The sequence below is a fragment of the Lampris incognitus genome, chromosome 14 (assembly GCF_029633865.1).
Source record: "Lampris incognitus isolate fLamInc1 chromosome 14, fLamInc1.hap2, whole genome shotgun sequence".
NCBI lineage: Eukaryota > Metazoa > Chordata > Actinopteri > Lampriformes > Lampridae > Lampris > Lampris incognitus.
Genome location: NC_079224.1, coordinates 17519894 through 17545812, shown reverse-complemented (window position 1 = coordinate 17545812; position 25919 = coordinate 17519894). Strand labels below are relative to the sequence as shown.

The window sequence follows — 25919 nt, the reverse complement described above, 5'->3', positions numbered from 1 at the left end:
TAGACTCTCTAGCCAGTTAGCTAACGGGTCGGACCCTTTAGTTGACTGGTTACGGGTTCGCGTCTCGGCTGCAGCGGTTCCTGGCTGCCCCCCGCCCCCAGCAAATTCGCTACGATATTGTAACGTGCATGGATAAGAAGACACGCTGGCCGCTGGCTCGAGGTTCTAACCCTTTAGTTGAGCGGTTAACGATGCCTCCTGCGGTGAGGGCGATACGGGTTCGCTTCCCGGCCGCGGCAGTTCCTGTGGTTGCGTTGTCCCCCGAATTCGTTACAATATTGTGTCTCTGTGGGTTCCTGGACCACAGTTTTTGTTGTTTTTGTCCAACACCACCTGTCACGGACAACTTTATTTTGATTTCCATTGATAATTCAAAAAAGACTGACAAACACCACAGTAGGTTCTGTGTGTGTGTGTGTGTGTGTGTGTTGATATCAACAGATCAATATCCAGCTCGGATCAACCCAACTCATGTCCACAAAAGTTTGCCCGAAACCTGGGTGTCATGACTGACGGCTAACTAACCTTTAAGGCTCACGTGGCCTCGATTGCTCGGTCGTGCCGATTTGCCCTGTACAACATCAGGAAAATTAGACCCTACCTGTCTGAGCACGCATCACGACTCCTGGTACAGGCTCTTGTTGTATCACGCATTGACTACTGCAACTCCCGACTGGCAGGTCTCCCTGCATGCACTTTCAAACCTCTGCAAATGACCCAGAACGCGGCGGTGCATCTGGTCTTCAACACAACCCAAAACAGCACAGGTCACTCCGCTCGCTGCTCATATCCCTCCGCGGGCTCCCAGTTGTTGCCCGCATCAAATTCAGAACCTTAATGCTGGCTTACAAAACAGCAACGAAAACAGCTCCCGCCTACCTGAACTGCCTCATCCAGGAGGCTACGTTTACGCGACAATGGTCTTGAAAAGTTTTTCCTTAGCGTTTTAAAAAGTTCAGACGACATCATTTTGAATACGATCCGCATTCACACGGATCCGCAAAAAATGACTGAAAACGCTGTAGTATGCATGTCAGGCCAGTAGTTGGCGTTGAAACTTTGTAGGAGCGAGCCCTTCCGGTGGACCCAAAAACACCACGCGCCTGCGCACAAACGCTTTCTACCCAAAACGGTGAGTAAGCTCCCACCTTTCCCCCGTCGACGTAAGGACGAAGTTCTTCGCTCAGGGCAACGAGGAAGGCTTTGAACATACGAAAGGTTTCCATCTATTCACGCTCGTCAACAATGCCATTAATAACGTTTTCCCACCACCGGCTTTTCCCCCCAGGTCTTGTCCAAAAGCGTCTTTTGGTTGCTCTCCGTCGACGTGTAGGTGGATCGAGAATTTAAATAATAAGCCTCCGCCGATCACAGTAATGGTGCAGCAAATCCACACTTTGCTGAAGGAGCGTTGATAAATTTAGCAGAGATGACAGCACACACACAACTCGGTAATCCGCCATTGATAATGTTGTCTTCTTACTCGCGCATGGCTAGTTGACTGAAAACGTACTACGCATGTGCGAGGTGGAGCCCTTACGTCACCGTTTTCGCAGGAACCGGTTTGCGAAAGATTTCACTCTGGAACCCGGTTTCAAAAGTTTGCGTTTTCAGGCCCCCAAAACGCAGTTTTCGTGTGAACGATCGGCCAAAAACGCAACAGTACTTTACCGTTTTATGTTGAAAACCCCTCAGTCCCGCTCACTACGCTCTGCCAATGAAAGGCGCCTGGCACTTCCGCCACAACTGGGCCCTGAGTCACAAGCAAGACTCTTCTCTTCTGTAGTTGCCTTATGGTGGAACGAGTTACCAAACTCCAGTCGATCCGCTGAGTCCCTCTCCATCTTTAAGAAGACACTAAAGACCCAGCTCTTTCACGGAACACCTCCACACCTGATGGCATAAAAAATGCTTCTATGCACCCTACAGATTGCGTTTGTGCCCTGCCTGTTTTAACACTTGTGTTGTCGCCTCCTGTCTAGATCCTTGCTTGTGTTGTATTAACTCTTAGATGTACGTCGCTTTGGATAAAAGCGTCTGATAAATGAAATTATAAATATCTAAAAAGCTTGTTTTTTGTGACAAAAAGAGAATGTCTTGTGAATTGGGTAGATATAGTATTATTTGTGTTGGTGAGAGACATAGGTGTTCTATTGCTCGTAGATGTTGTATAAGATAGTTTTTTCATCACTCCCACAGTTGCAGGGCATGCCCATGTGAAATAGCCTGTTGTATAGGTGTGTCCTGTGGAGGGCTGGCATCTGTTTGGAGCGGCTTCCCACCTTACGTTTGGTGCTTGCTGAAGTCCTGGAGGAATTAAGGCAAGTGTAAAGACTCAACGAGTAAATGAATGAATGTTGGGGTTTTTTGGGGGGGGGGGATTGGCTCATGGTCATTAGCTGAAGTCGCTGATAGGATATGTGCCTTGCTGCCGTTGTGAATCCAATCTACCAAAAGCTAACTATAATCCCCATCCCCACCCTTTACTTTCCTGCCCTTCACCCCAGCCCTCCAATAAAGCCTGCACACAGATGGGTTTCAGCTTAATGTTTGCAAAAGGCAGGGAGAAATTAGAATAGACGTGCAAGGAAGATCATTTTATTCTCAGTCTCTGCATCACAATGTACCAACTACCCCTCAATGACTAAACACTGCATCTGTAGTTTACTGCATCATTTGATATAAAAAGCTCACAACATTCAGAGGTTGTGTGTTTCGTAGTTCCATGGCAGAACACCCCCATCTTAACAAGTAATTTAATCTAGTGTGTATTGAACCTTGTAAAATATAATTTGTGAGATTCTCATATGAATGAATTTGTGTTAAGACCCCACTGGCATGAGGATTTTGTTACCTGTTGTGATAAACAAGAAGAAAAAGGTTTTAAGACTCAGTAAGTGTTAAAATAATATGCTAAAATGGAGCTTTTGTTTTTCCTTCGATGTAAAACATCACATCATCTAATGTCTAATCATCTCAGTGTTCAAAAGTGCTGTAATGTTAATCACAGCATCGCCCGAGGCCTGAACAGCTGATAATGTGTCAGTGGGAGTCACTAGGACACACACCGTGTCTTCTTCCTGTCTGAGTCTTGGTGGTTATCCAAAAGCATGCATGATGGAAAAAGACAGATGACAGGAATAGGAGGATGAAGACACACCGTTAGTACCATCAGAACTATTGAAATAATCTGAGAGAAGGACACATGAAGACTTGTACATAAGGATGGATTCATAAGAGTCAATTAACCCCCCAGCCCCTTTTTTTAGATATTGAACAATTCATTTTAAAAAAGCACAATGAGGCAGAGAGAATCTTTTGACAGAAATGTCCATTTCCCAAAAGAGCAATTAAGAGGTGTAGGAATTTTATCCTGGCCTGTGCAGCTGGCTGAAAATAGCCTGACATTATAACACATAGGGGTTAGAGGTGGATGAAAAATGTGTTCTGATATTACCACCCAGAGACTAAAATAGACACATCTAAGAACCGAAACTGATGATGCCCATGTTCCCTAACAGCACCTCCCCACACACTCACACACTCGTTGTGCAATAGCATGGTTAAGTGGTCACTGAGAAATGAGCGTGGACATAAGACCTGATATTAGGAAGCTGGGGATTGACTGTGTTGTAAATAATGGACAAATGGAAAGGTTGAAATACTGGCGAGCAAGAGAGAGAGAGGGTGAGACAGACAGAGTGAGAGTGAGTGAGAGAGGGTGAGTGAAAGACAGTGAGTGAAGGAGTGAGAGATAGCAAGAGTGAGATAGAGTGAGAAAGAGTGGAAGAGTGAGAGAGAGCATGAGTGAATGAGTGAGAGATTTTCCTAAAATACAAGCCAGAGGGCCTAAATCGTTTGCAAGGAACAGATTGTTCCAGTAAGCATGTGTGCATGGAGGACTTTTAATCCTAAAGGCGTCAAGCGCTGCCGGTACAGCGTCCTATCCATGCATTTATGTATTTGCAGTCCACCTGTCATTGTCTTGGTGTTGCGTTTGGATAGGGACAGGCAACACGTTAACACCCTCATTATTCTCGGTGTCTTTTTTATTTATTTATTACATTCATAAATTTCCAACAACAGAAGCATGGCTCCAGAGTCATATGTTCGCAGCCCCACAACCACAATGGTAAACATGAGGTAGCTCACCCAGGTGCCAAGGATAGGGTTGTTACCAAAATGCACAACAGTTGACACTTCAGTGAAGATTGTGAGAAGCAAGTTGCATATTAAGTTTCACGCTCGACTAAGGCTGTTAGATTTCAATGAGTGGGACGGGGTTACATCGCCACGGTTTGTCTTTTTTTTTTAACATATGGAGTAAGCTTTGCATTTGGGGAGCTTGATCTCAATGTTGATTTCATGTAATAGGGAAATATTTTTGCTGCTGGCGATTTGTATAGTGCAAGTTCACATTTCCTACCCCCCCCTGTAGCAATAACATTCAGTAGATATAAGTCTAAATCATTCACTCGGGTCTTGTGCAAAGCCGTCATGGATGGATTTGATGAGGACATGTACCCCCTTGATTTAGGCAAGCTCAGCATGTGGTCAAATATTACTCTTCGATATGATTATCAGTCCCGAAATGCTTGTCAAATAAATAAGAGCCCCTAACAGACCTGATTTTCACTTTCAATACAAATCTAACACATGAACAGTGAGGGATACAAACACACGGTAAGAACACATCTAGGTAGATTCTCCTTGCCTTCGCAAAACACAGAATGCAGAAAACATAGTGACCAAAAAAAAAAAAAAAAGGGTAAAAGTTACGCGAGACTAAAAAATATTGTTAACCCTCAGGTATTATAGAGCAGTGATAATATATTAATAATGTAAACAATGCTTTAAACAACACACAGTAGTCCAATTAATTCATCTTCCTCTTGCCAGACCCAGACAAACAATATTTCTTTCCCTCGTGGCTAATTGGTTTCTTCGTTCTCATTGGTCCATTAAGAGTGACTTGAGCGATCGGCGACATCTGTGTAATAACATCACTATAAGGCATATTCTTTGGCCAACCCTGTACAGTAACATATAAAAACATTCCTGCCCATTTTCAAGTATATGAAGTGACCTGGTTCTTTTGCTGCTGACAGAGTACCACCTGCCTTTGATTATCCAACATCGGATGGGGGGAGAAGTTGCAAAAAAAACCAAAAAAAAACCCATCAATAGGCACAGTGTGCTGAGCATTACAATAGCGGAGATTACAGGCACAGTCGACAGCAGCACAGTTGGCAGTGAGGCTTGTTCATTATGTCGCATCCGTCGCACAGTGCATTTAGTGAATTACAAGGATTATGTGTACAATGCATGACATGTAATTCAGTAGATGCTTACATGCAGCAAACTTATGTCGATGAGAATTTATTTGATTGGTTAACTATACTCCTATCCTGTTTCTTCCCTGATCTCCTATGCTCCATCTGATCAGCCAATATACTCTCAAATGAATTCATCTACTGACCTGTTCTGAACCTTTTGACAAAGAATCATACAACACTGTTTTGTTTTTTTGCCTTGTTGGTTTTGAACAGCCGAAATGACTGTAGTTGTATATGAAATTGAAAGGTCGGTCATCCGGGTAGCATAGCGGTCTATCCCATTGCCTACCAACACAGGGATCGCCGGTTCAAATCCCCGCGTTACCTCCGGCTTTGTCGGGTGTCCTTACAGACACAATTGTCCGTATCTGCGGGTGGGAAGCCGGATGTGGATATGTGTCCTGATCGCTGCACTGGCGCCTCCTCTGGTCAATTGGACAGCCTGTTGAGGGGGGAGGGGGAACTGGGGGGAATAGTGTGATCCTCCCATGTGCTACGTCCCCCTGGTGAAACACCTCACTGTCAGGTGAAACGCAGCGGCTGACGACTCCACATGTATCGGAGGAGGCATGTGGTAGTCAGCAGCCCTCCCAGGATGCGGGTATGTGTCCTGGTCGTTGCACTGGCGCCTTCTCTGGTTGGTTGGAGAGCCTGTTCAGGGGGGAGGGGGAACTGGGGGGAATAGTGTGATCCTCCCATGTGCTACGTCCCCCTGGTGAAACTCCTCACTGTCAGGTGAAATGAAACGGCTGGCGACTCCACATGTATCGGAGGAGGCATGTGGTAGTCTGCAGCCCTGCCCGGATCGGCAGAGGGGGTGGAGCAGCGACTGGGACGGCTCGGAAGAATGGGATAATTGGCTGGATACAATTGGGGAGAAAAAGGGGGGGGGAATCCCAATAAAGAAATTGAAAGGTCATATGTCACCTGAAAAGCATACAACTTCTTTGGCCTAGGAATCTATGCAAGACTCAGATTTGAAGTCTTACAGTAGATTGGAAAATGTCATTCATCTGAAAACATAAAACTCCTACGATTCCTTGTCAGAAGGGTGACAAAAATATCACAAGAGACACCAAATAAATAAACAGTCTTTCCTCAGTGGTTTTCTGTTTGTGGCTGCACTGAAGGTCAGATATCCACGAGCTGTTTTAACCCTATGGACACCATTAAATTTGAGACTCTCGCAAAACCTCTGTGGTAATGACAGAACATTTAAGACAGGAGCACTTAAGGGGAAACAAAAGCAATTTCTGCAAGCATTACATTTCAACAACGTGGTGAAGTGTCTTCTCACTGCCGATGAGCTTCAGGGAGCTGGGGGTGTTGAGAGAGGGAGAAGTGAAGCATAGGACAGAGCCGATGTGCAGCTGAGGTTGTCCTTGGTGGGCTAAACCGAGATACCAACGTGGGGTAACGACAAAGAATAACAGAAAAAAAAAGAAAAGAAAAGAGGATGTAAGTAAGGATGAGTAAGGAGAAAAGCAGTTACCCCTGTAACTGACTCAGTCGTACCTCTCTTTAAAAACCCTGAGATAAACATGTACATCCAGGTATGGGACATACCACAGTCATAGTCCAAGTATACATACAATCTTCAAACAGTCACATTATTCGATAAGAGGGAGTCTGTTTTTGCAGGAATATAACAACGAAATGTTAATATAACAACAACAGCAAAATGTTCATTGTCAACTGTGCTGTTCTGCTTTTTCACAGCAAAGTCTGTCTCAGTTGCAAAAAGGCGCCGTGGTTGGGACGAGCCCAGCTACAGGTCAGAGTTAAGAAATGCCCCGACACTCCTCAGCGTCGGGCATAGTGCACTGTGGTGGTGCAGATACATCAAGTCAGAAACACATCCTGTGCTCACATTTCCATTAGCAAGGGGGCAGTGTAGGTGTTGTGCTCCAGGTTACTCCCTCTAATAATTCCAATGGGAGTGGCAAGCATTGGGATTGCTAGCTGGTTTAGAATCGAAGGCTGTCCTTACTTCTGATTGGGCTTCTGTGGGGGGAGGACAGAGGGGAGGTGTGGGGGGGGTCGGGGTTATGGGCTGCTCTGCATTTCAAACATGGCGGCCCGTCAGGAAGTAGAGAGGACGGTCCTCGCTGCAGTTGGCTGTTTGGAACTCGTCCCGCAGGCGGAACTGCCACTCGTCCTCCAGTTCCAGCCTGACGATGGTCTGACGCAGGGAGTTCCGGTCCTGGCAGATTACGCACAGTGTGGCACCTGCAGATAGATGAGATAGATAGATAGGTCAAAGATATTTGATTCTATGAGACTCAATCAGAAATTTGAGATCGACACTGAGTAGAATCGCTACCCAGACCCTCCTCCACACTTTGAGTAGAGTCTGGTCGAACCCATTACCAAACTTGGATAGTAAAAGAAACAGGCAATATTGTTCCCCTTCAAGCGTCCAGGTGGCATGGCGGTCTATTCCGTTGCCTACTAACACGGGGATTGCCAGTTCAAATCCCCGTGTTACCTCCGGCTTGGTCAGGCGTCCCTACACACACAATTGGCCGTGTCTGCGGGTGGGAAGCCGAATGTGGGTATGTGTCCTGGTCGCTGCATTAGTACCTCCTTTGGTCAGTTGGGGCACCTGTTCAGGAGGGAGGGGGAACTGGGGGGGAATAGCGTGATCCTCCCAAGTGCTACGTCCCCCTGGCGAAACTCCTCACTGTATCGGAGGAGGTCTGCAGCCCTCCCCTGCTCAGCAGAGGGGGTGGAGCAGTGACCGGGACAGCTCAGAAGAGTGGGGTAACTGGCCGGATACAATTGGGGAGGGAAAAAAAAGGGGGGGGTCTAAAAAAAAAATTGTTCCCCCTCTAACCAGCCAATCAATGTTCTGGTTGGCAAGAGTTCAAGGAAGTAACTGTGGTCCTTCAAATGGGTACTATATATCGGTGATTTCTGAAGCGTGCAACAGAGATTTCACACGTCGATTTGGTGGACGACTATCAAGAGAGCACAACACAAGTTTCTCAAATCTGTTTGGCCAGAATAATACTGAAGGACTTCACATCATGCTAACATGAATTTTCCACAAATTTAATGTTCCTTTACTTAAGACTGGCCAGAAGGCTTACTTTAGTAAACTAAAAAAAGTATCCAGCAAGAATGCGGTGAATAACTACAGCTGAGACAAGTGTGTGATTATCTCTTTCTCATTCAAAAGCTTAAATTTATTTTTTCGAAAAATTCAGTCCCGTTTGTTCACAAGACAACTTTGCTGCTGTTGTACAACAGCAATAACAACAGCAGCAGCTGAAGTAGCAAAAAGAATTACAATGACCAAGTCACCTTTGAGGAAACGGAACTTCTTGAGAAGTCCGGAAACAACGAAGGAGTCACAGAGGTAAAGCAGAAGGCCACTGAACACCAGGCCCTGATGGTCCAGATTGGTGGAGTGTGGACGGGAGTTGATGTAGTACACAGACACCTGAGGGAGAACTACAACTGTTACCACATTGCATTCAAGCAAACACCATTTATACATTTGTGACTCATCAGTCACATCTCATGAGTAACAACTGCCTACGGTCTCCTTTCCTTACCGCATTCCCCACACAGCGACAACTTACCTCTGGGCTGATGTTGAGATAGCTGTCAATTGACAGTACTGGGTTGTTTCTGTTGTGCACGGCCTTGGGAAACAATTTGTGGCTGCAGCTCTGGAGAAACTTCTCTAATAGGAAATGGGCCGGGGCAGCCAGCAGGGTCTGCTCACTGTCTGGGGCACACACATACTGGGATGGGCTGATAGGGGCCGGGTTTTCCATCTCCTGGAATGGGAGGAAATTGATACAAACTACTTTGCTGGTGTTTTATACTTGCAGTTTACTGTTTGGATGAGGAGTAAAGGAGTTATTCTGAGAGGTAACCTTTTACACCCAAGGCTTTTAAGTGACTATGGACAATACACCCACCACAAGCTTAGGTTTGACCAGGAAGTCCTTGTGCCCCCCAACTGGAATATGTTTCTTCATCAGGCTGAAGTAGTTGAAGCGACACAGGAGCAGACCACTGCTGTTTACCCTCAGGTTGAAGTCCACCTCCTCACAGCTGTACCTGCACAATACAAAAAAAATGAGGGGGATTAAGCTCAAGAAGTATGCACACATCATCATTAAATAACTCACTGATCACACTGTTTTCACAACACTTGCTCATTGTTGGCCCATTCGCCCACTCAGTGACTTTCTCTCTCTTTCTTGCACTCACTCACTTACTCATTCTCTCACCCACTCACTTGCTCGCTCGCTCGCTCAGCCGCTGACTTACCGATTGAGGTCATACTGAACGTTTTGTGTCAGGTCCACATTGAGGATGACAAAGTCGTGGAGGTGGCACCGGGAGAAGGGCTGACCGGATGACTTGTTTGTCAGGCTGCTGCTCCACTTGCGTGTGCCACACATGGCGTACAGGGAGACTTTAGGTGTAGCCTCCATATGCTGCAGCACTGTCTTCAGAGACACGTTGGTGAAGCCAGGCCCTCCTTCAGATGTCTCACTAAGAGAGGGATGGGAGTGAGTGAGGAGAGGACAGATGGACAGGCAGATAGTGTCGGTGCTCTCACAGCAAGCTGTTAACCGCCCGGGCAATGATTGTGAGAACAAACTTTTCATTTTATGCACATTATGTTTACATTCAATTTTACCTTTACTTATTTAGCAGACACTGTTATCCAAAGAGACTTACAAGACAGTAAACAATTATCATATAACTTCAAATGTTATCAACTAACATCTATACGGTAATCATATCATAGTCAAGAGTGCATGTCAACTCGAGTGTATTTAGAAAACAGGCATACTGAGCTGTCAAGTGCAAGTAAAACTGGCCTAGGTAGGATGTGAAACCAACCAGCCCAACCTGGACGATGCTGAGTGGATAACAATGACTATACTTCCGCTTCCAGTGTGGGAAGATGGCGGCATGAACTTACGATTGTTGTGGCCTCTCCCAGCACCGTCCATGCAGTGTCTTTGTTCATGTTTGTGTCTAAGTTTGTGTCTTCATTTGACGGCTGGGAGAGCTTGGTCTGCTGCGTCCTGTGGGCCCAGGGACCACAGCCCTGCCCCGAGCTGTGCCCGAAGAGGAAACACCGAGGGTGGCCTGACAGGACATGGAAGCGGGGCAGGCTAAGCTAACTTGCTAGCCCATGCAGACCGGCAGTTCTGATAACACCGAGGGTGGTCTGGCAGCGGCCTCGCCTAGCGTCGACTGTGTTTTTAGTGTCGTCGTGTGGAGTGTGGGGAGGTGTGTCGGGGGTGTCTAGCTGGGAGAGCTGGCATTGGATCAGCTGGGGGAGCTTGGTCTGCTACGTCTGGTGGGCCCAGGGACCATGACCCTGCCCGGAGCTGTGCCCGAGGAGGAGACACCGAGGGCGGTCTGACAGGATGTGGAAGAGGGGTAGGCTAAGCTAACTGCTAGTCCATACAGACTGGCAGTTCCGACAGTCATCCTGGCGTTCGTTCTCTCGGACAGTGATTTTTTTGTTGCTTAGTTTGGATATATGTGTTTAGTTTGGATATTTGTGTTCTTAATTTGGATCTGTGTTCTTGTAGTTTTTGGTGTTTTTGTCTTTGTGTTGCACTGCTGTGGGGTGGGGGAAACAATATTTCGTTTCATTTCATGTATGCAAGTACATGAAATTAAATGACAAAGTGTTTCTGATCCCTGAGGTACAATAAATATGAAACAAATGACCACCTTCAAACAACCATACCTGTTTTCTGGTGGTTGATGGGCGTTCCACAGGACACAGGAGTCATCCATCATGACGATGAAGGGCCAGACGTCCTGCCTCTTGACTCCCTGCTCCTCCAGACGGTTCCTCTCCAACTCCAGGTTGTGGTACGACAGTTCTTTGATCATGAAGCGAGCCGCCCCTGTGACAGACACAACGTTGGTTTTCTTAATGTGGATGTTTTCCTGCTGGGGTGATGATGCAGTTGTGACTTTGGCCAAATACAGAAAACATATATAGAAATGCCCTTCTGGTCAACTTGATGAAGGAGCCTGACCGAAGTGTGAATATGTCGTTCTTTCTATCTTTCTCTTGTCATATGGGGGACAGTGTCACATTAAACTTCAGTTGCAGATACTGGTATTTTAAAATTGCTTTGCTTATCAGGAAAAATACACACATAACAGACCTTGACTTGGTACCTTTGTCCTGATTGTCAAGGTCGTTGGTAAATTCACTCTATGCACCACCACGCCTCACCACGCAGCATACATTTCGGGAAAAATCCCATTTTCATAATTGGTTTTGCCTATTATAGTCCTCCAATTCTCTTCTATCAAATTACATTGTGCAGGGAGGTCACCAGAAATGTGAATTAATTATACATTTCTATTATGAAAAAGGAGCATTTCAGGAACATCATTGTCCACGAAATGCATGCGTCTGCAGGTAAATAAAGCATCAATTTCCTTTAGTGTAGGAACAAGCCCATATTCTACACAAAAAGAGAAACACATAGGTGTCGGCCCATTGCTGTTGTGTCTGCAAGGTCCGGGGGCCACAGCGGGGGACGGGCTGACGCTAAACCCCTTTTAGGTGAAAGGTCAAGGAGTAACCATGCAGCCGGAACAGAAAGAAATAGATGGCCTATGACAAATGAACTCAAACACACCCAGCTGGAGATTTCTAAAGATCTTGAGCACCAACTCAGACTTTATCTGATAAACCATACTTTCATTATCCTTTTACTCAGTTGCCCTTGAATGGCCAGCAAATTAGTCTACGCCTTGTTGTAGGGAGACAGCACATGTGGATGACTCACCCGTCCTGTGGGTCTGTCCAACTGGTTAACTTCATGTTTTACCTTCTATGTAAAAAACGTGACTCACTGCAATAAAGATATGTCCTAAGTGACTCATACAGGTACATGATCTCTATCTCTATAGAGAGAGAGAGAGAGACAGAGTGAGGGAGAGAGTGAGAGAGACAGAGAGAGATCTTGACCTTTAACCAGGGCTCGAAATTAACTTTTTCCCTCAGTGTCCCACAACTGTCCCGAATTCTACTTTGTATTGTCCCGGATATAAACAACAGTGTCCCAAATTTTAATTCTTGTCGTCGCCCCCCCAATTATGCAGAATACATATAATTTGATCCTTTTTTGTCACTTAATCATCACACCATGGACTCTGGTCCACCATATAAGTTTAAAATACGTATTCTTTTATTTAACATATGAATATTAGTTTCGGGAGTTTCGGGAGTTGGCAGTCGTTTCGGGAGTCGGCAGTATTGGGGCTTGCATCAGGGGGCTGTTTATTCAACCACCTCAGCATTTCTTTCTTCTTCTTCTTTTAACTGTCGTTGATGATGGTCTATCGCTCTGGGTCTATGAATGTTGCATTGGCGCGAGTCAAGCAGCAGCCACTGGCAGAGTGGATGACGTAGAATGCTTTCTATGATTTGCACGAACAGGCGATTGACTGCCCTATCGTGAGGTGCCGCAAGAACGTAAGCCTTCTGGAGTTTCGCCGTTCACACGTTTTTATTAAATTATTCAAACGACAAAGTAACATCTAGATACTCATAATTAACAACTTTGCAAATAACACCTATTTCGAAGTTTACTTTGACATTTTTTTTCACTGTCCTGTAATTGTCCCAGACAAAATATATTTGTGTCCCAGTAGGATTTTTTATGGTCCCCGGGACATCCGGACATCGTTCATTTCGAGCCCTGCCTTTAACCAAGACTTTAATGGTCCAATTCTTCATTCACATCAAGATAACAACATTAACACAAATACTCATATACATAGTGGAAAAACACAACAATTGCCATACACAGTAAAAAGAAAAGGATACACACCTTCCCCAATTTCTTTTTTCAGAAATTAAGAAGAAGCACTTGCCTTGCTACAGTGCACAGCACACCCCCATGTCCCCAAATAGAAATAAATCCTTCCAAGTTTGAAATAAGTTTGAAAAACAGGAACTCAATTTTCAGCCGAGCAGCCACTAGACCCCTGAACATGAGTGTAGCATCTGTGGACCCAGTGCCTTTCATTTTGTTCCTTCTGCTAAGCCAAACACACATTTTTGCCTGACCTATTAGAAAATTAACCAAGGCAACACGTCTGCACTGTGCTGCCGTGTACCTCGGACCAAAGACAAACAGGCTGCCTGCGAGAACCTCTCCTAAACCTCTGAGCCACTGCTGCAGTACAGAGAAAAGCGGGTTCAACCTGGGACATCTGAGCCAGAAGTGCTGTAGAGTTTCCTCATCATTACAGAAAGAGCAGTGGCTCCCTGCCCTAGGATCAATGTGCGCCACATGTCTGTTTGGAGCCACAGCCCCATGTACCACCCTCCACTGTAGATCCGCAGTGCGTTTCTCTATGGGGGGTTTGTACAGGGACCTCCAGCTGCCCCTGGGGGATGAGCCTGGTGCCAACACACTCAACCACCTCGACTCCTGCACGCTGGCTAGTGATGTTCTGTTGAGAACCTTTACAGTGACTGCGTACAAGGCCTTCTGTGATGTACTTCAGAAGTCATGTAGTTCTGGTGTTTTGAAAGACAGAATGGCCCCCTTCACTTCCTCCTGCTCCTCCACTGCTGCACGGATTGACAAAGAAGGAAAGACAGGCCGCATAGCTGGCTGATCCTCTCCACACTCTGCTGCTAGTGCCTCTCTGAAGAAGCCAGGAAGTGCACTGATCACTTCCTCCAACAACCTCTCCATCAAACGAAGAGATTTAAAGCCAGTCGAGAGAGAGAGAGCGAGAGAGAGAGTGTGAAAGAGCACAAGTGAGAGAGCAAGAGAGAGACAGACAGCAAGAGAGAGAGAGAGAGAGAGAGAGAGAGAGAGAGAGAGAGAGAGAGAGAGAGAGAGAGAGAGAGAGAGAGAGCATGAGAAAGAGAGAGGCAAGGAACAGCATAGTAAATCTCATTCTATCTCATTTCAGAAAATATGAAAGCATTCAGCTCTCAGATCTGGTGTTAAACATGGGGACGAAGTGGCTTTGTCTGCTGTTTATTTCTGATATAATAGTGGGTAACAACCATGGGGTGATGGCACAGGGACAAAAAGCAGTGCTACTGTACTATTAAGACAGGTCGCTGGATGGGAAGTGTGTGTGTGTGGCAAGTCAGGGCGACTGAGAATTGCCAGCAGCATCAGCATGTCTGCAGATGACTATACCTCATCGTGGTAGCTCAAAAACAGCTTATTTGCCACTCCATTACAAACTGAATCCCTCAAGTCTGATTTCTCAGTGATATCCTGTACACAATGCATCTTGCATGTTAGCTTTTTTTTTTTTGCTCTACTGCTGTGTCTTGTCAATGTAAAGTATCAATATCCTGTCCTATACAGTGTGTATGTAATGTAATATGTGCACTGTGTTACTTTTAATGTGTGACTAGCATGATTGTGGTGTTGCTGTGAAGTTTTTGTACTGCAGCTGGGGTGAATGCTGCACTGAAAGTCACCAGTCTAGGCTGCGTGGTCATGAAAGCATTTGAGCTGAACTGAACTGAGTTAAGGTGAACTGAAGTGAATTATGCTAGCCTACATAAGCCACTCACCAATTCCAGAACTGTTAAACATTGCAGGCAGGACCAGCAAGATGTGGTTGGGCCAGTACTTCCTGTAAAGGGGCATCTCATAATGCTTGACCACCAGGATGTGGAGATGGGACGTGCCTTCCATGGCATGGAAGATGTTAAGTAGGCCGTGCTCATGGCGTCCTGTAGTGGGGGTGAAGATTGGACTCTTCAACAGATCAGAGTCCTGAAGAGGAACACACACACACACACACACACACACACACACACACACACACACACACACACACAGTTAGAGAGAGTGAGAGAGAGAGAGAGAGAGAGAGAGAGAGAGAGAGAGAGAGAGAGAGAGAGAGAGAGCAACAGAGACGTAGGGGAATCGGGGGAAATTTGGGGAAAGACAGAGAGCAATAGCTGTAGATTAGCTTCTGTAACATGAAAACATTATATTGTTTTCAATAAATAACTCATTTGACAATAGAAATAATCTAGATAGGGGCGTCCAGGGGGCGTGCCAGTCTATTCTGTTGCCTACCAACACGGGGATCGTCGGTTCGAATCCCTGTGCTACCTCCGGCTTGGTCGGGTGTCCCTACAGACACAATTGGCCGTGTCTGCAGGTGGAAAGCTTGATATGGGTATGTGTCCTGGTCGCTGCACTAGCGCCTCCTCTGATCGGTCGGGGCGCTGGTTCATGGGGGAGGGGGAACTGGGGGCAATAGTGTGATCCTTCCACATGCTACATCCCCCTGGTAAAACTCCTCACTGTCAGGTGAAAAGAAGTGGCTGGTGACTCCACATGTATCAGAGGAGACATGTGGTAGTCTGCAGCCCTCCCTGGATCGGCAGAGGGGGTGGAGCAGCGACCGGGATGGCTCAGAACAGTGGGGTAATTGGTCAAGTACAATTGGGGTGAAAAGGAGGGGGGGGGGATAAGCCAGATAATTTTCATCAGCTAGCTTGGCTGTGGCATTTAAGAGGAATTAGATTGCTACCTACATGTCTCCTTGGCCAGGAACGGGTAGCTAAAGCCCAACCTCTCCAAACATACTACCACCTATACGCAGACACAAATCAATAATAGCAAACCCACCTTAGTGGAGACCAGAGGCAGACGCATGCTCTCCAAGTGGCTGCCTTGCTGACCAAAGACAAAGTGCTGCTCCTTGGCTTTAGGGATAATAAAGTGGAGCTGGACTTCCTCGCCCAGCATAGAGGAGCAGAAGGTGAAGGCATGGAAGGTGCCCTCCGACAACTACAGCACACACACACACACACACACACACACACACACACACACACACACACACACACACACACACACACACACACACACACACACACACACACACACACACACACACAATTGATATTGCGACATCACCACACCAGGTAAAAAGCTTTCATGGTGAGAAATGTCAACACATTTCAGCATATTTTGACAGGGGCAGATGCAGCTTATGCATCCGAATCCAAGTTTGTTCAGCCCCTGCTAAGGCTGTGTAGTTTGGAGCAATCTGACCATTTGTCTGGCACTGACCTGTACGGCAGGACTGGATTCGCAGTAGTGGTGACATTGTTCGCAGTGATGAAATGCATTGTGGGCAGCAAACCTACTCAGACGCATGGACTTGGTCTCTCTTTTGGCCGACGAATGGCTCCCTCCTTTTTGTTTAGGCTCTGCACACACATACCACCAACCGGGTTCACACATAAACCACCAACCGTGAGGCTGTACAATGAATAAATACGTGGTTCTGTTAACACTACAGCGCTGTCGTGTGTCTACATGTAGAAAGCCAGCTTATTTCTGCTGACCTTTTGAGTGCTTAAGCATCTTTGCAGAGTAAACAGGGCTTGCCCTCCTGAACTTAGGGTCCCAGGGGAAGGGGTCAAAGGGCAGCTTGCGGATTTCCTCGATGTCAGGCCACTGGGAGTTGACTGCTGCCTGAACATCTGAAGCTTCTAGGTATTTGAAAAGAGCATTAAAGAAGGGCTGGAGAGTGAACTGAGGAGGATTTATTCTATTATTCAGGCGTTTTCTAGGTCATATATCTGATAGCCATTGCTAATGAATGAACCAAGCAGACATTTTCCAATTATCCTCACCTTCTTCGACCTCTTCCTCATCGTACACGTCAACCTCCAACAGCCTAATGAGCATACGGAAGAGGATACGCAGAAACTGCAGGTAGGCGCCTGTTTTTCCCACCTTGCACAGAAAATATGGAAATCATCCTCAGTTAAGGAAGCGGATTTTCTTTTTTCAAAGCCAATATTCATGTGAGTTGCTTAATCTTTCCCAAATTATCATTTGATCTGTTTGCACATAGTGTCCAGAATCTTCTGTTTCAGGTTTGGCTTTGTGGAGGTATGTGTCGCACATATACAAAACTGCAGCAATAAGCAGAGAAATTTGACATTTTGCTGTTGTGATTTTTAGTTTATTTTCTTTGATTTTTCCACCCTTTTGCTCCCCAATTGTACCCGTCCAATTACACGACTCTTCCGAGCCGTCAGGGTCGCTGCTCCACCCCCTCTGCTGATCCGGGGAGGGCTGCTGACTACCCCATTGCCTCCTCCGATACATGTGGAGTCACCAGCCGCTTCTTTTCACTTGACAGTGAGGAGTTTCACCAGGGGGACGTAGCGCATGGGAGGATCACGCTATTCCCCCCGTTCCCCCTCCCCTCTAAACAGGCACCCCGACCGACCATAGGAGGCGCTAGTGCAACGACCAGGACACATACCCACATCCGGCTTCCCACCCCCAAACGGCCAATTGTGTCTGTAGGGACACCCGACCAAGCCAGAGTCAACACGGGGTATTCGAAACGGCAGTCCCCGTGTTGGTAAGCTTCATAAGCCACAGCATAACCATTGAAAACCTATTGCTTGATTCAAAATATGCACAGGTGTCATTTAGGGCTCTCACAAATGACTGTTTTGGTAATCACTAGAATATCTGATTAATCTATCGGTTATCCTCATCAATCTATTGGTTATTATCATTAACCGAGTTAATCAGATAAAGAAACATGACTCCTAAGTGTATTATTTAAGAGCATGGAAGATCCACTCTGGCCTACAATTTACACTCTGGTTCCCCTGGCTGCCCATTGTAAAGTAATATCTCCCCCTTTATCATCAGCTGTTTTTATTTCTGGTCCATGTTCTATTGTGGTCCCTGGTTTAACACACTGTTTAATGTACGGTGACCCTGCATGCATAGAATGGCGTCAATGAAATAAATTTAAATAACTGTAGGCAGGATGCTTTGTGCTGAGGTGCTGCAGCATGGATGTTGGACTTTTGTGGTGAGCAAGTTCAGCTTTGCAACGCTTCCAGACCACTGCATTTTGTTTAAGTTGAAAATGGTGCAAAACTTGGCTATTTTCCACAATTTTTGTGGCTTCTTCTTCCTATTCTTTTTGTTTATCGTTGCTTTCTTCCATTTTCCCAATTCAATCAATGTGCCGAGTCATCAACGTGCAACAGAAATAATCATCTAAGCGCTTTGCATGAGGAGATGAACCAAAGCTTCGATTGTGGATTTTTTATAATTGAGTTAATTGAATTACTTGATTACCTGTGACAGCCCTAGTGTGCAATGCATCAAGGCCTGGGGCTTTTCTCTATGGAAAGGGAGACATTTTTGGGGATGTACAACTGTTTTATTTTTGTACTCCTGTTACCTGTGGGGGTCCACTGAGCAGCAAGCGTCGGGGATGCGGCGTCGAGGGGGCTTCGTAATCCGCATGGTGCTGCCTGGCGGTGGTCCACTGGCGGTAGAACATGCTCTGCTCCGGCCCCTGGAGCTTGTGAGTGATGAGGGGCCTCAGCGGACTGCTCCAGGCCACGTCAGCATGGGGCAGCAGTGAGAAAGAGCCCAGCTGAGTCCCCGACTCCCCGGCCAGCAGGTTGTATGCCGCGCGTGACAGAATGACTGTCCGTGGTGACACCCGAACCGGCTTGGTGCCTCGTCTGCACTGCGTGGACTGACTGGGCTGCATGGAGGAAGATGACGGCGAGGAAGAGGAGGAGCTGGAGTAAAGGGAGGGAGGTGCTTTGGAGTCTTTGGTGGCATTGGAGGTGAGCTGGCTGCCCATGGAGTCACACTCCTGTTTGACTCCTTGGGCAGGGGCACCCTCATCTCTGGAGATGACACCCTCGGGTTGGTAGGAAGAAGTGGAGGGCTTCCAGGGACAGTCAGTGAAGTCAGAGGAACTGACACCGTTCTCTGCCAAAGATCCTGTGTGGAGCATAATTTGCTACATAATTAACAGCAATACAAGATAGCATGAATACATCCATTCATTGCCTATAACCACTTAATCCAATAAACGGTCATATAGAGGCAGGATGTTAGAACCCATCCCAGCAAGGCAGGGAGACACCTTGGATGGGTTTCAAATCCATCACAGGCCCTCTCATAAAATCAATCATGCTCCAAATTATAGGTAGGGAGAATTTAGGGTCCCCATTTAGCCTACTAGTCATGTCTTTGGTCTGAATGAAAACGCACACCACCACTGAGAACATATGCAAACCTAAGAGGAGTAGGTGTAGGTGGCTTGGGAAGACTCTAAACCTCGCTGTGTATGGTCTGCGCTTTCATCAGACTTGTCTTTCATTTCTGTGCATTTGGTGGGGATTACATCTGCTGTTACAAATAGCAAAACAGGTTCATACTGTACTGGTGGTCTTGGGGGCATTTCATTAACCCACCTGGTAACTGTGGCAGTGCTGTGGGTGATGAGCCACCAACACTACGACATGCATTGCAGTGTCCTCGGACTATGGACTCTCTGACTTTGAGATAACAATGCAAAACCGCTAAACCACCATGTTGCCAAGGACGACTACAAATTGAGCCAATCTGCACATAATTCTACGATGCAATATCCCAGGGCGGTCAGATCAGGTCACTTACCAGAGGCCCTGGTGGCTGCACTGCCATTGCTCTGCGGTCTCTCCAGCTCATCCCCGTCATTCATACTTGTGGCTTTCTCTCCCTCTGTCTCCCGGGGCACCACGACCTTCTTGGGCTCCCGGACCACCCTCATTGACACATAGGTGCAGGCCAGACCCACCTCTTGCTCGAGGGCTGTACGGGTCAGGTAGCTGGAGTCGATGAGACGCAGGTCACTGTACTTTAGAGACCTGAAGCGGAAAAAAATGGCAAAGTGATGGAGTGTCTGCGCATGCCCATGTTCACGAAGCTCACGGCAAAGTAGGATTATACAAGACCAAAAATGTATTGCGCTAATAAGAGTATACGACCGTATGAGATGGGTATTAGGTGTGGTTACTGGGGATGTTAAACAAGGGATTTGTGGCACCTTGGGAAAGTCTCTCCGAGAGGGTCTTTGCCCGTGAGGATGACAATGCAAGGGAGCCCTTCCAGATCCTCGTAGGTGTGTGGCACCCATTCATCATTCTCATAGCCTCGCCATGCCTGCAGCAAAACACAGCAAACACACACAGACACACACAAACACACACACTATGTTCGTTTAGTTTTTCACGTCAAGGAAGGCATTTTTCTTAAAACGAATATCGAAAAGGTCACTGCTTACTGTACTCTTATTCAAAAAAGGATCGGCTTAACAAGGTATCTTATGTTTTAAGTCTCATAATGTTTATTTCAAGATTTAGTAAAATATTCTTAACCCACTGGCAGATGATAGTGCTTGTTTCAATAAAGCGCACTTGTTTCATGTTTATAAGACTTGTTTCAAGACATTTACTCTAAAAAGAAAATGATCTCAAATCAAGCATCTTGTTTTAAATTTATTTTCCTGTTTAGTTAAAACTTCTCATAACAAGTCTTATTATCACGAATCAAATACTCTTTCTTGAAATAAACAATAACATCTGCCTGTGGGAACAGAAAATGTTAATCGCAATACCTCGAAATAAGCATTATGAGACTTGAAAAAAATCATCAAACAACTTGGTAAATTTTTGCAGTGTCCCAGGATTGGGCTTTTTAGCATGTGTCCTTTTCAAAAGGCTATTCGACAACCTGTCCCGAAAACCGTAACGGGCTCTCAGCTCACCCTGAGGCGGCTGGTGAAGTTCCTGGGCAGGTTGAGCTCGGAGGCAGGGCTTCCCAGCAGCACGGCAAAGCAGAACTGGAGGCCCAGCTTGTCCCTGACGTCCTCAAGCCGCTCCCTGGCCAACATGGCCAACTGTAGGGACGGGACTCGCACTAGCAACATGTGGCCCCGGCCCTTAGAACCTTCCCGGCCCGGGGTGCTGATTAAGTCCTCCACCATGGCCAGAGTCTCGGGGGTTATGTGGTCCCTCAGGGAAGGGGAGGAGGTGAGAGCCATCATGGCCTCTGTGTACTGCTGGATAAGAAGGTAGCTGCGGATCACCATGCTGTGCAGGTGAGGATGCCTGGGACAGAATTAGGAGAGGACTGTTAATCGATCCAAACAGATTTTGACATTTCTTACATACGACAGCATAAGTCACTGGGGAAATCTCCCCCGCTCCCCCCCTTTTCTCCTCAATTGTACTTGGCCAATTACCCCGCGCTTCTGAGGCATCCCAGTCGCTGCTCCACCCCCTCTGCCAATCCAGGGAGGGCTGCAGACTACCACATGCCTCTGCCGATACATGTGGAGTCGCCAGCTGCTTCTTTTCACCTGACAGTGAGGAGTAGATGTCCAGGGGGACATAGCGCATGGGAGGATCACGTTATTCCCCGCAACCCCTCCCCCCCCCAACAGTTGCCCCAAATGACCAGAGGAGGTGCTAGTGCAGTGACCAGGACACATACCCACATCCGGCTTCCCACCTGCAGACACGGCCAATTGTGTCTGTAGGGACGCCTGACCAAGCCGGGGCAACACGGGGATTCAAACCGGCCATCCCTGTGTTGGTAGGCAACGGAATAGACCGCTATGCTACCCGGACGCCTCCACAATGATTTTTTTTTTTTAATGACTCTTCTATACGGACCTTTCTAGTAGGGTGTGGACCATCTTCTCAAAGGCATCATCACAACGCAGAATGGGACTGGCTACACCCCACTGCAAGGAGCTGCTGTAGTCTCTCAGGCCAAAGTAAACCAAGTCATCAGAAGACTGCTCCTCCTGCTGGAAGATACAGATACAAATGACAAATGTCATGAGTACACCACCACGTGTACTGTATGTATGTATGTATGTATGTATGTATGTATGTATGTATGTATGTATGTATGTATAGGTACAGTATGTGATGAATGTGCGTATGTATCTATGAGTGAGAGTTGCAACTGTACCAGAATATAAATCTATAAACTATAAATTTGTCAGTCTTTATATTTGAGAATAGTCAACACAGCAAGCTCTCTGTGGAGTCAATAGACACTTTGTATCAGAGGGATGATGATATTGTGTCTTGTGTCTATGTTATGGTTGTACTTTTATCTGTACCCTTGGATGCTGCAATGAATAAATTTCTCTTTAGGAATCAAGTTCAAATCTTAAACCTCATGCTGATGTTTTTCAAAGAGATTACTCCATCTGTGCACTAAATCCACAACATAAGATTAATTAATGCGTGGTATATATAAAACGTTTACATAAAAAACAATGCAGACTATTGTCTTGATGCATGCTCATTAATCCAAGTAAGGAAATCACAGAAAGTTGAATCAGTTCATCATAAATGTTGTGTCCAGATGAACCGATTTAACTTTCTGTGAATGCAGACTATTAGTCATATAATCTCACACATGACGGAAACCATCCACTATCCGAACCGCTTATCCCCAAAACAAAAAATTGTGCACAAATGAATTTGGCTTGAAGGAGAAGCCTGAAAAATAAAAAAGCTGTAATTGATCCTCCAAGTCATGGCAACTCAATGATGTCTATTTCAAGAAACATCAAATACAGGTCAGCATGTCAATGAGAATATTTTCGAACATAGCAGGGTTTACAGCATTGCTAATGGATACTGTAGCAAAAAACAGTTTACAATGTATAAATCTGTTTTAGAAACATAGAACAGTGAATAACACACGATAAGATACATTTTATATTCCTAAAAAGCGACATACACACAAGTTAATATCTGATGTGTTAATCATTGTGAAAACCGTAAGAGAAACTTTGTTGGACCAAAGGCTGACTGGTGGTGAATACGGCAGTGAATTGGCTGACGGGTGAATGCCTGCTAAAATATTGTTATATATCTTATGCTACATATTTTATCCTACTTCTCAATCACTTCCCCTATCCTATTTATGCAATTGCATTTAACCACCACTGGATGGGGTAGCTGAACCATGGCTGATGTCTACGCCGGCCTTTTTTTCTTTTTTTTTTCTGAGCACAGGCGGAAAAGAGGGTTCGGGCACGCTCACCAGGCTGCTGTTGGAAGGCCAGTGAACTTCGTTGTGGATGCTGATGCGGGACTGGTGGGTCTGCAGGGTGAAGGGAAAGCAGCTGACTTGCAGGACCAGCAGGTTCATGGCTTCTAACACCTCTTGGCAGTTGACCACCCGGTCGGCCAGGCCCTGCAGCTCTCCGTGGCACACCGACCCTGAAAGAGCACTGGTGACGGAGAAAGGAGCCATTTATTCGTTCATCTTTTGGATTTAGTAGAGTCAGGAGCTTTGCATGCATGTAAATGACCCTGTGAAAGTACGTTATCCTGAAATCATGATGGATGGATGGATGGGTGTGTGTGTGTGTGTGTGTGTGTGTGTGTGAATAAGATGAACATACTACAGTGCCAAATTCAAGTCGGCAGGGTAGTCTTGTTTTGTTCCAGTACTCCCTTGACCGAGTTACTTTTTTACTTTCTTAAATTCAATGTCTCTGTTCAGTTTAAAGGCACAATGAGTAGGATTTTCCTAAAAATCAATGTATAGATTGACACAAAAATAATCCCTCTCACTCATCAGGTATGACCCACAAGACGTGTTTATATCTGCAGAGACCCTGTCCTCTGCCTGTGTTTTCTTATGTTGCTGTGTACGGGACACTTCTGGGCGTTCCCCTTTGGGCAGCCGGACTCTATAAAAACGTAGCGATCAGGTGTCAGATCGAGACTGTAAGCATGCATCCAAGAGGAAGCTACGACAACGGCGGACACGGTGCTGAAAAAACGCAGATATAGCAAGGCAAAACACCAAGCAGACAAAACGAGTGACTCTGGGTTTGGCTTTCACCCGCTGGCGAGTACTGAAGGAGAGGATGAGGATGAAGAGCAATGCGGAGCTGGTGTTCTGGCAACTGAGGTCAGGGGGCATGTCCTTCTGATGACGTTGAGCCGGGGGGAGGGGCCAACTTTGAATGTTGCGTTCCGACAATCCTACTCATTTTGCCTTTAAATGAAATGAAAGATTTATGACAAATATTGAATAAAATTCCCCAAATCCGAATACATTTTTTACACTCCCTTAAGGTGGATAAACTTTTTATTCAATGAAAAGAACTGTGATAAATTGCAATGGAAAATGCATCTGCCAAATCAAAAATGAAATTTAATCACATGATCAACTTTTAATAATCTCATCTGGTCCATCTTTGTGCATGTGAAAGTGTCGACAGGATGCAGGACACGCAGGCCTACGTTCAGGTTTCATCATTTAAACAGATCTGATGGACACACCTTACTTTGCAATATTTTTTTTTTGCAACATTTATTTATTCTCTTGAAATTTATTCGAAAGTTTGATGGAAACACAGCTAATACGCCAACAGAGCAAGGCTCAATCTGTAGCTAAAAAGCCAAATGTGTAGGTGTTATTTTAAAAACATGTTGAACCTGGCAGGCAGGACCAGCAGGAATATGGCCGGGCCACCAAAAGAGCAAACAATCCCTGCTTTAAGTTGAAGAAAGACTAAGTCTGAACGCAGTACGGCTAGGATACTCTTACCTAGTGAGGTCGACGTGTGAGTTGTCATGGATGAGGACAAACAGGGTGTAAGGGTTCTGTTTGACCTTTCTCATGAAGGCTTCCATCTTGGCGTGTACATCTCCGTCCAGGCGCACCACATACTTGTCTGGTTTCTGGTTGGCGGTGGAGGCGTCCTCCATCCCCAGGTCCACAAGAACCCCTGAAAAAAAACACAAAAAAAAAACAATTCATGAATGAATGAGGCCTTTGTGTACAACGCCAAACCCCTTTGTCAGAACAAACATATATACCTGATTGTCGGATGCGCTGTGCAGTCTGGTGCACCAGTACGTGGGAGGGGGGGACTAAAATGAGGAAGTCCACTTTGCAAAAGCGTCCCAGGTCAAGACTCTGGCTCCCTGAGTCGGCTATGGAGCAGACCTGGGAGAGGAGGCTCCGTGCCACACGCAGCTGAGGAGGATAGATCTGAAACACCTCACGCAACAGCTCTGTCAGGCGAGGCCGGGGACGAGAACAAAAATCACACATGAATCAGTGCAACAGGTCGATATGATGGGCAACAAATCCAACAGTTTGCACATCGGCAATTTATCCACCCAGATTCTAGAAACAGTCATAGCACCCCCCCCCCTTTTTCTCCCCAATCGAATTTTGGACAATTAACCCACTCTTCCAAGCCGTCCTTGTCTGTGCTCCACCCCCTCTGCCAATCCGGAGAGGGCTGCAGACTACCACATGCCTCCTCCGATACATGTGGAGTTGCCGGCTGCTTCTTTTCACCTGACAGTGAGGAGTTTCACCAGGGGGACGTAGCGCATGGGAGGATAACGCTACCCCCCGTTCCCCCGAACAGGTACCTCAACCAACCAGAGGAGGCGCTAGTGCAGTGACCAGGTCACATACCCACATCCGGCTTCCCACCCGCAGACACAGCCAATTGTGTCTGTAGGGACGCCAGACCAAGCCGGAGGCAACACAGGGATTCGAACCAGCGATCCCTGTGTTGGTAGGCAACGGAATAGATCACTATGCTACTTGGACGCCCCTACATTCATAGCATTTTTGTGGCAGTGTGTGTATGATGGCTGTTTTCAATGTAGAGTATAATGTGAGCGGTGGGGGGGGAATACAAATTTGGCAAAGACAACTTTTTCTTTCCAGAGAAAGTAGG

At 46.3% G+C, this 25919-nt stretch overlaps 1 protein-coding gene across 1 annotated transcript in view; it reads right to left on the bottom strand.

Annotated features, from left to right (window-relative positions):
* Nucleotides 1-4042: 4042 nt before the first annotated feature.
* greb1l (GREB1 like retinoic acid receptor coactivator) overlaps nucleotides 4043-25919 on the bottom strand; it is a 39413-nt gene continuing 17536 nt past the window's right edge. The window contains exons 15-33 of the mRNA XM_056292855.1: nucleotides 25039-25236; nucleotides 24767-24947; nucleotides 23246-23435; nucleotides 21853-21989; nucleotides 20943-21285; nucleotides 20223-20338; nucleotides 19814-20043; nucleotides 18576-19132; nucleotides 16990-17092; nucleotides 16699-16845; nucleotides 16421-16560; nucleotides 15974-16135; nucleotides 14902-15106; nucleotides 11071-11233; nucleotides 9624-9851; nucleotides 9269-9410; nucleotides 8924-9124; nucleotides 8643-8781; nucleotides 4043-7565 (exon numbers count right to left, since the gene is read on the bottom strand). Coding sequence (XP_056148830.1) covers nucleotides 7402-7565; nucleotides 8643-8781; nucleotides 8924-9124; nucleotides 9269-9410; nucleotides 9624-9851; nucleotides 11071-11233; nucleotides 14902-15106; nucleotides 15974-16135; nucleotides 16421-16560; nucleotides 16699-16845; nucleotides 16990-17092; nucleotides 18576-19132; nucleotides 19814-20043; nucleotides 20223-20338; nucleotides 20943-21285; nucleotides 21853-21989; nucleotides 23246-23435; nucleotides 24767-24947; nucleotides 25039-25236 — 3746 coding nt within the window. The 3' untranslated portion in view covers nucleotides 4043-7401. The remainder of the gene's footprint in view (nucleotides 7566-8642; nucleotides 8782-8923; nucleotides 9125-9268; nucleotides 9411-9623; nucleotides 9852-11070; nucleotides 11234-14901; nucleotides 15107-15973; nucleotides 16136-16420; nucleotides 16561-16698; nucleotides 16846-16989; nucleotides 17093-18575; nucleotides 19133-19813; nucleotides 20044-20222; nucleotides 20339-20942; nucleotides 21286-21852; nucleotides 21990-23245; nucleotides 23436-24766; nucleotides 24948-25038; nucleotides 25237-25919) is intronic.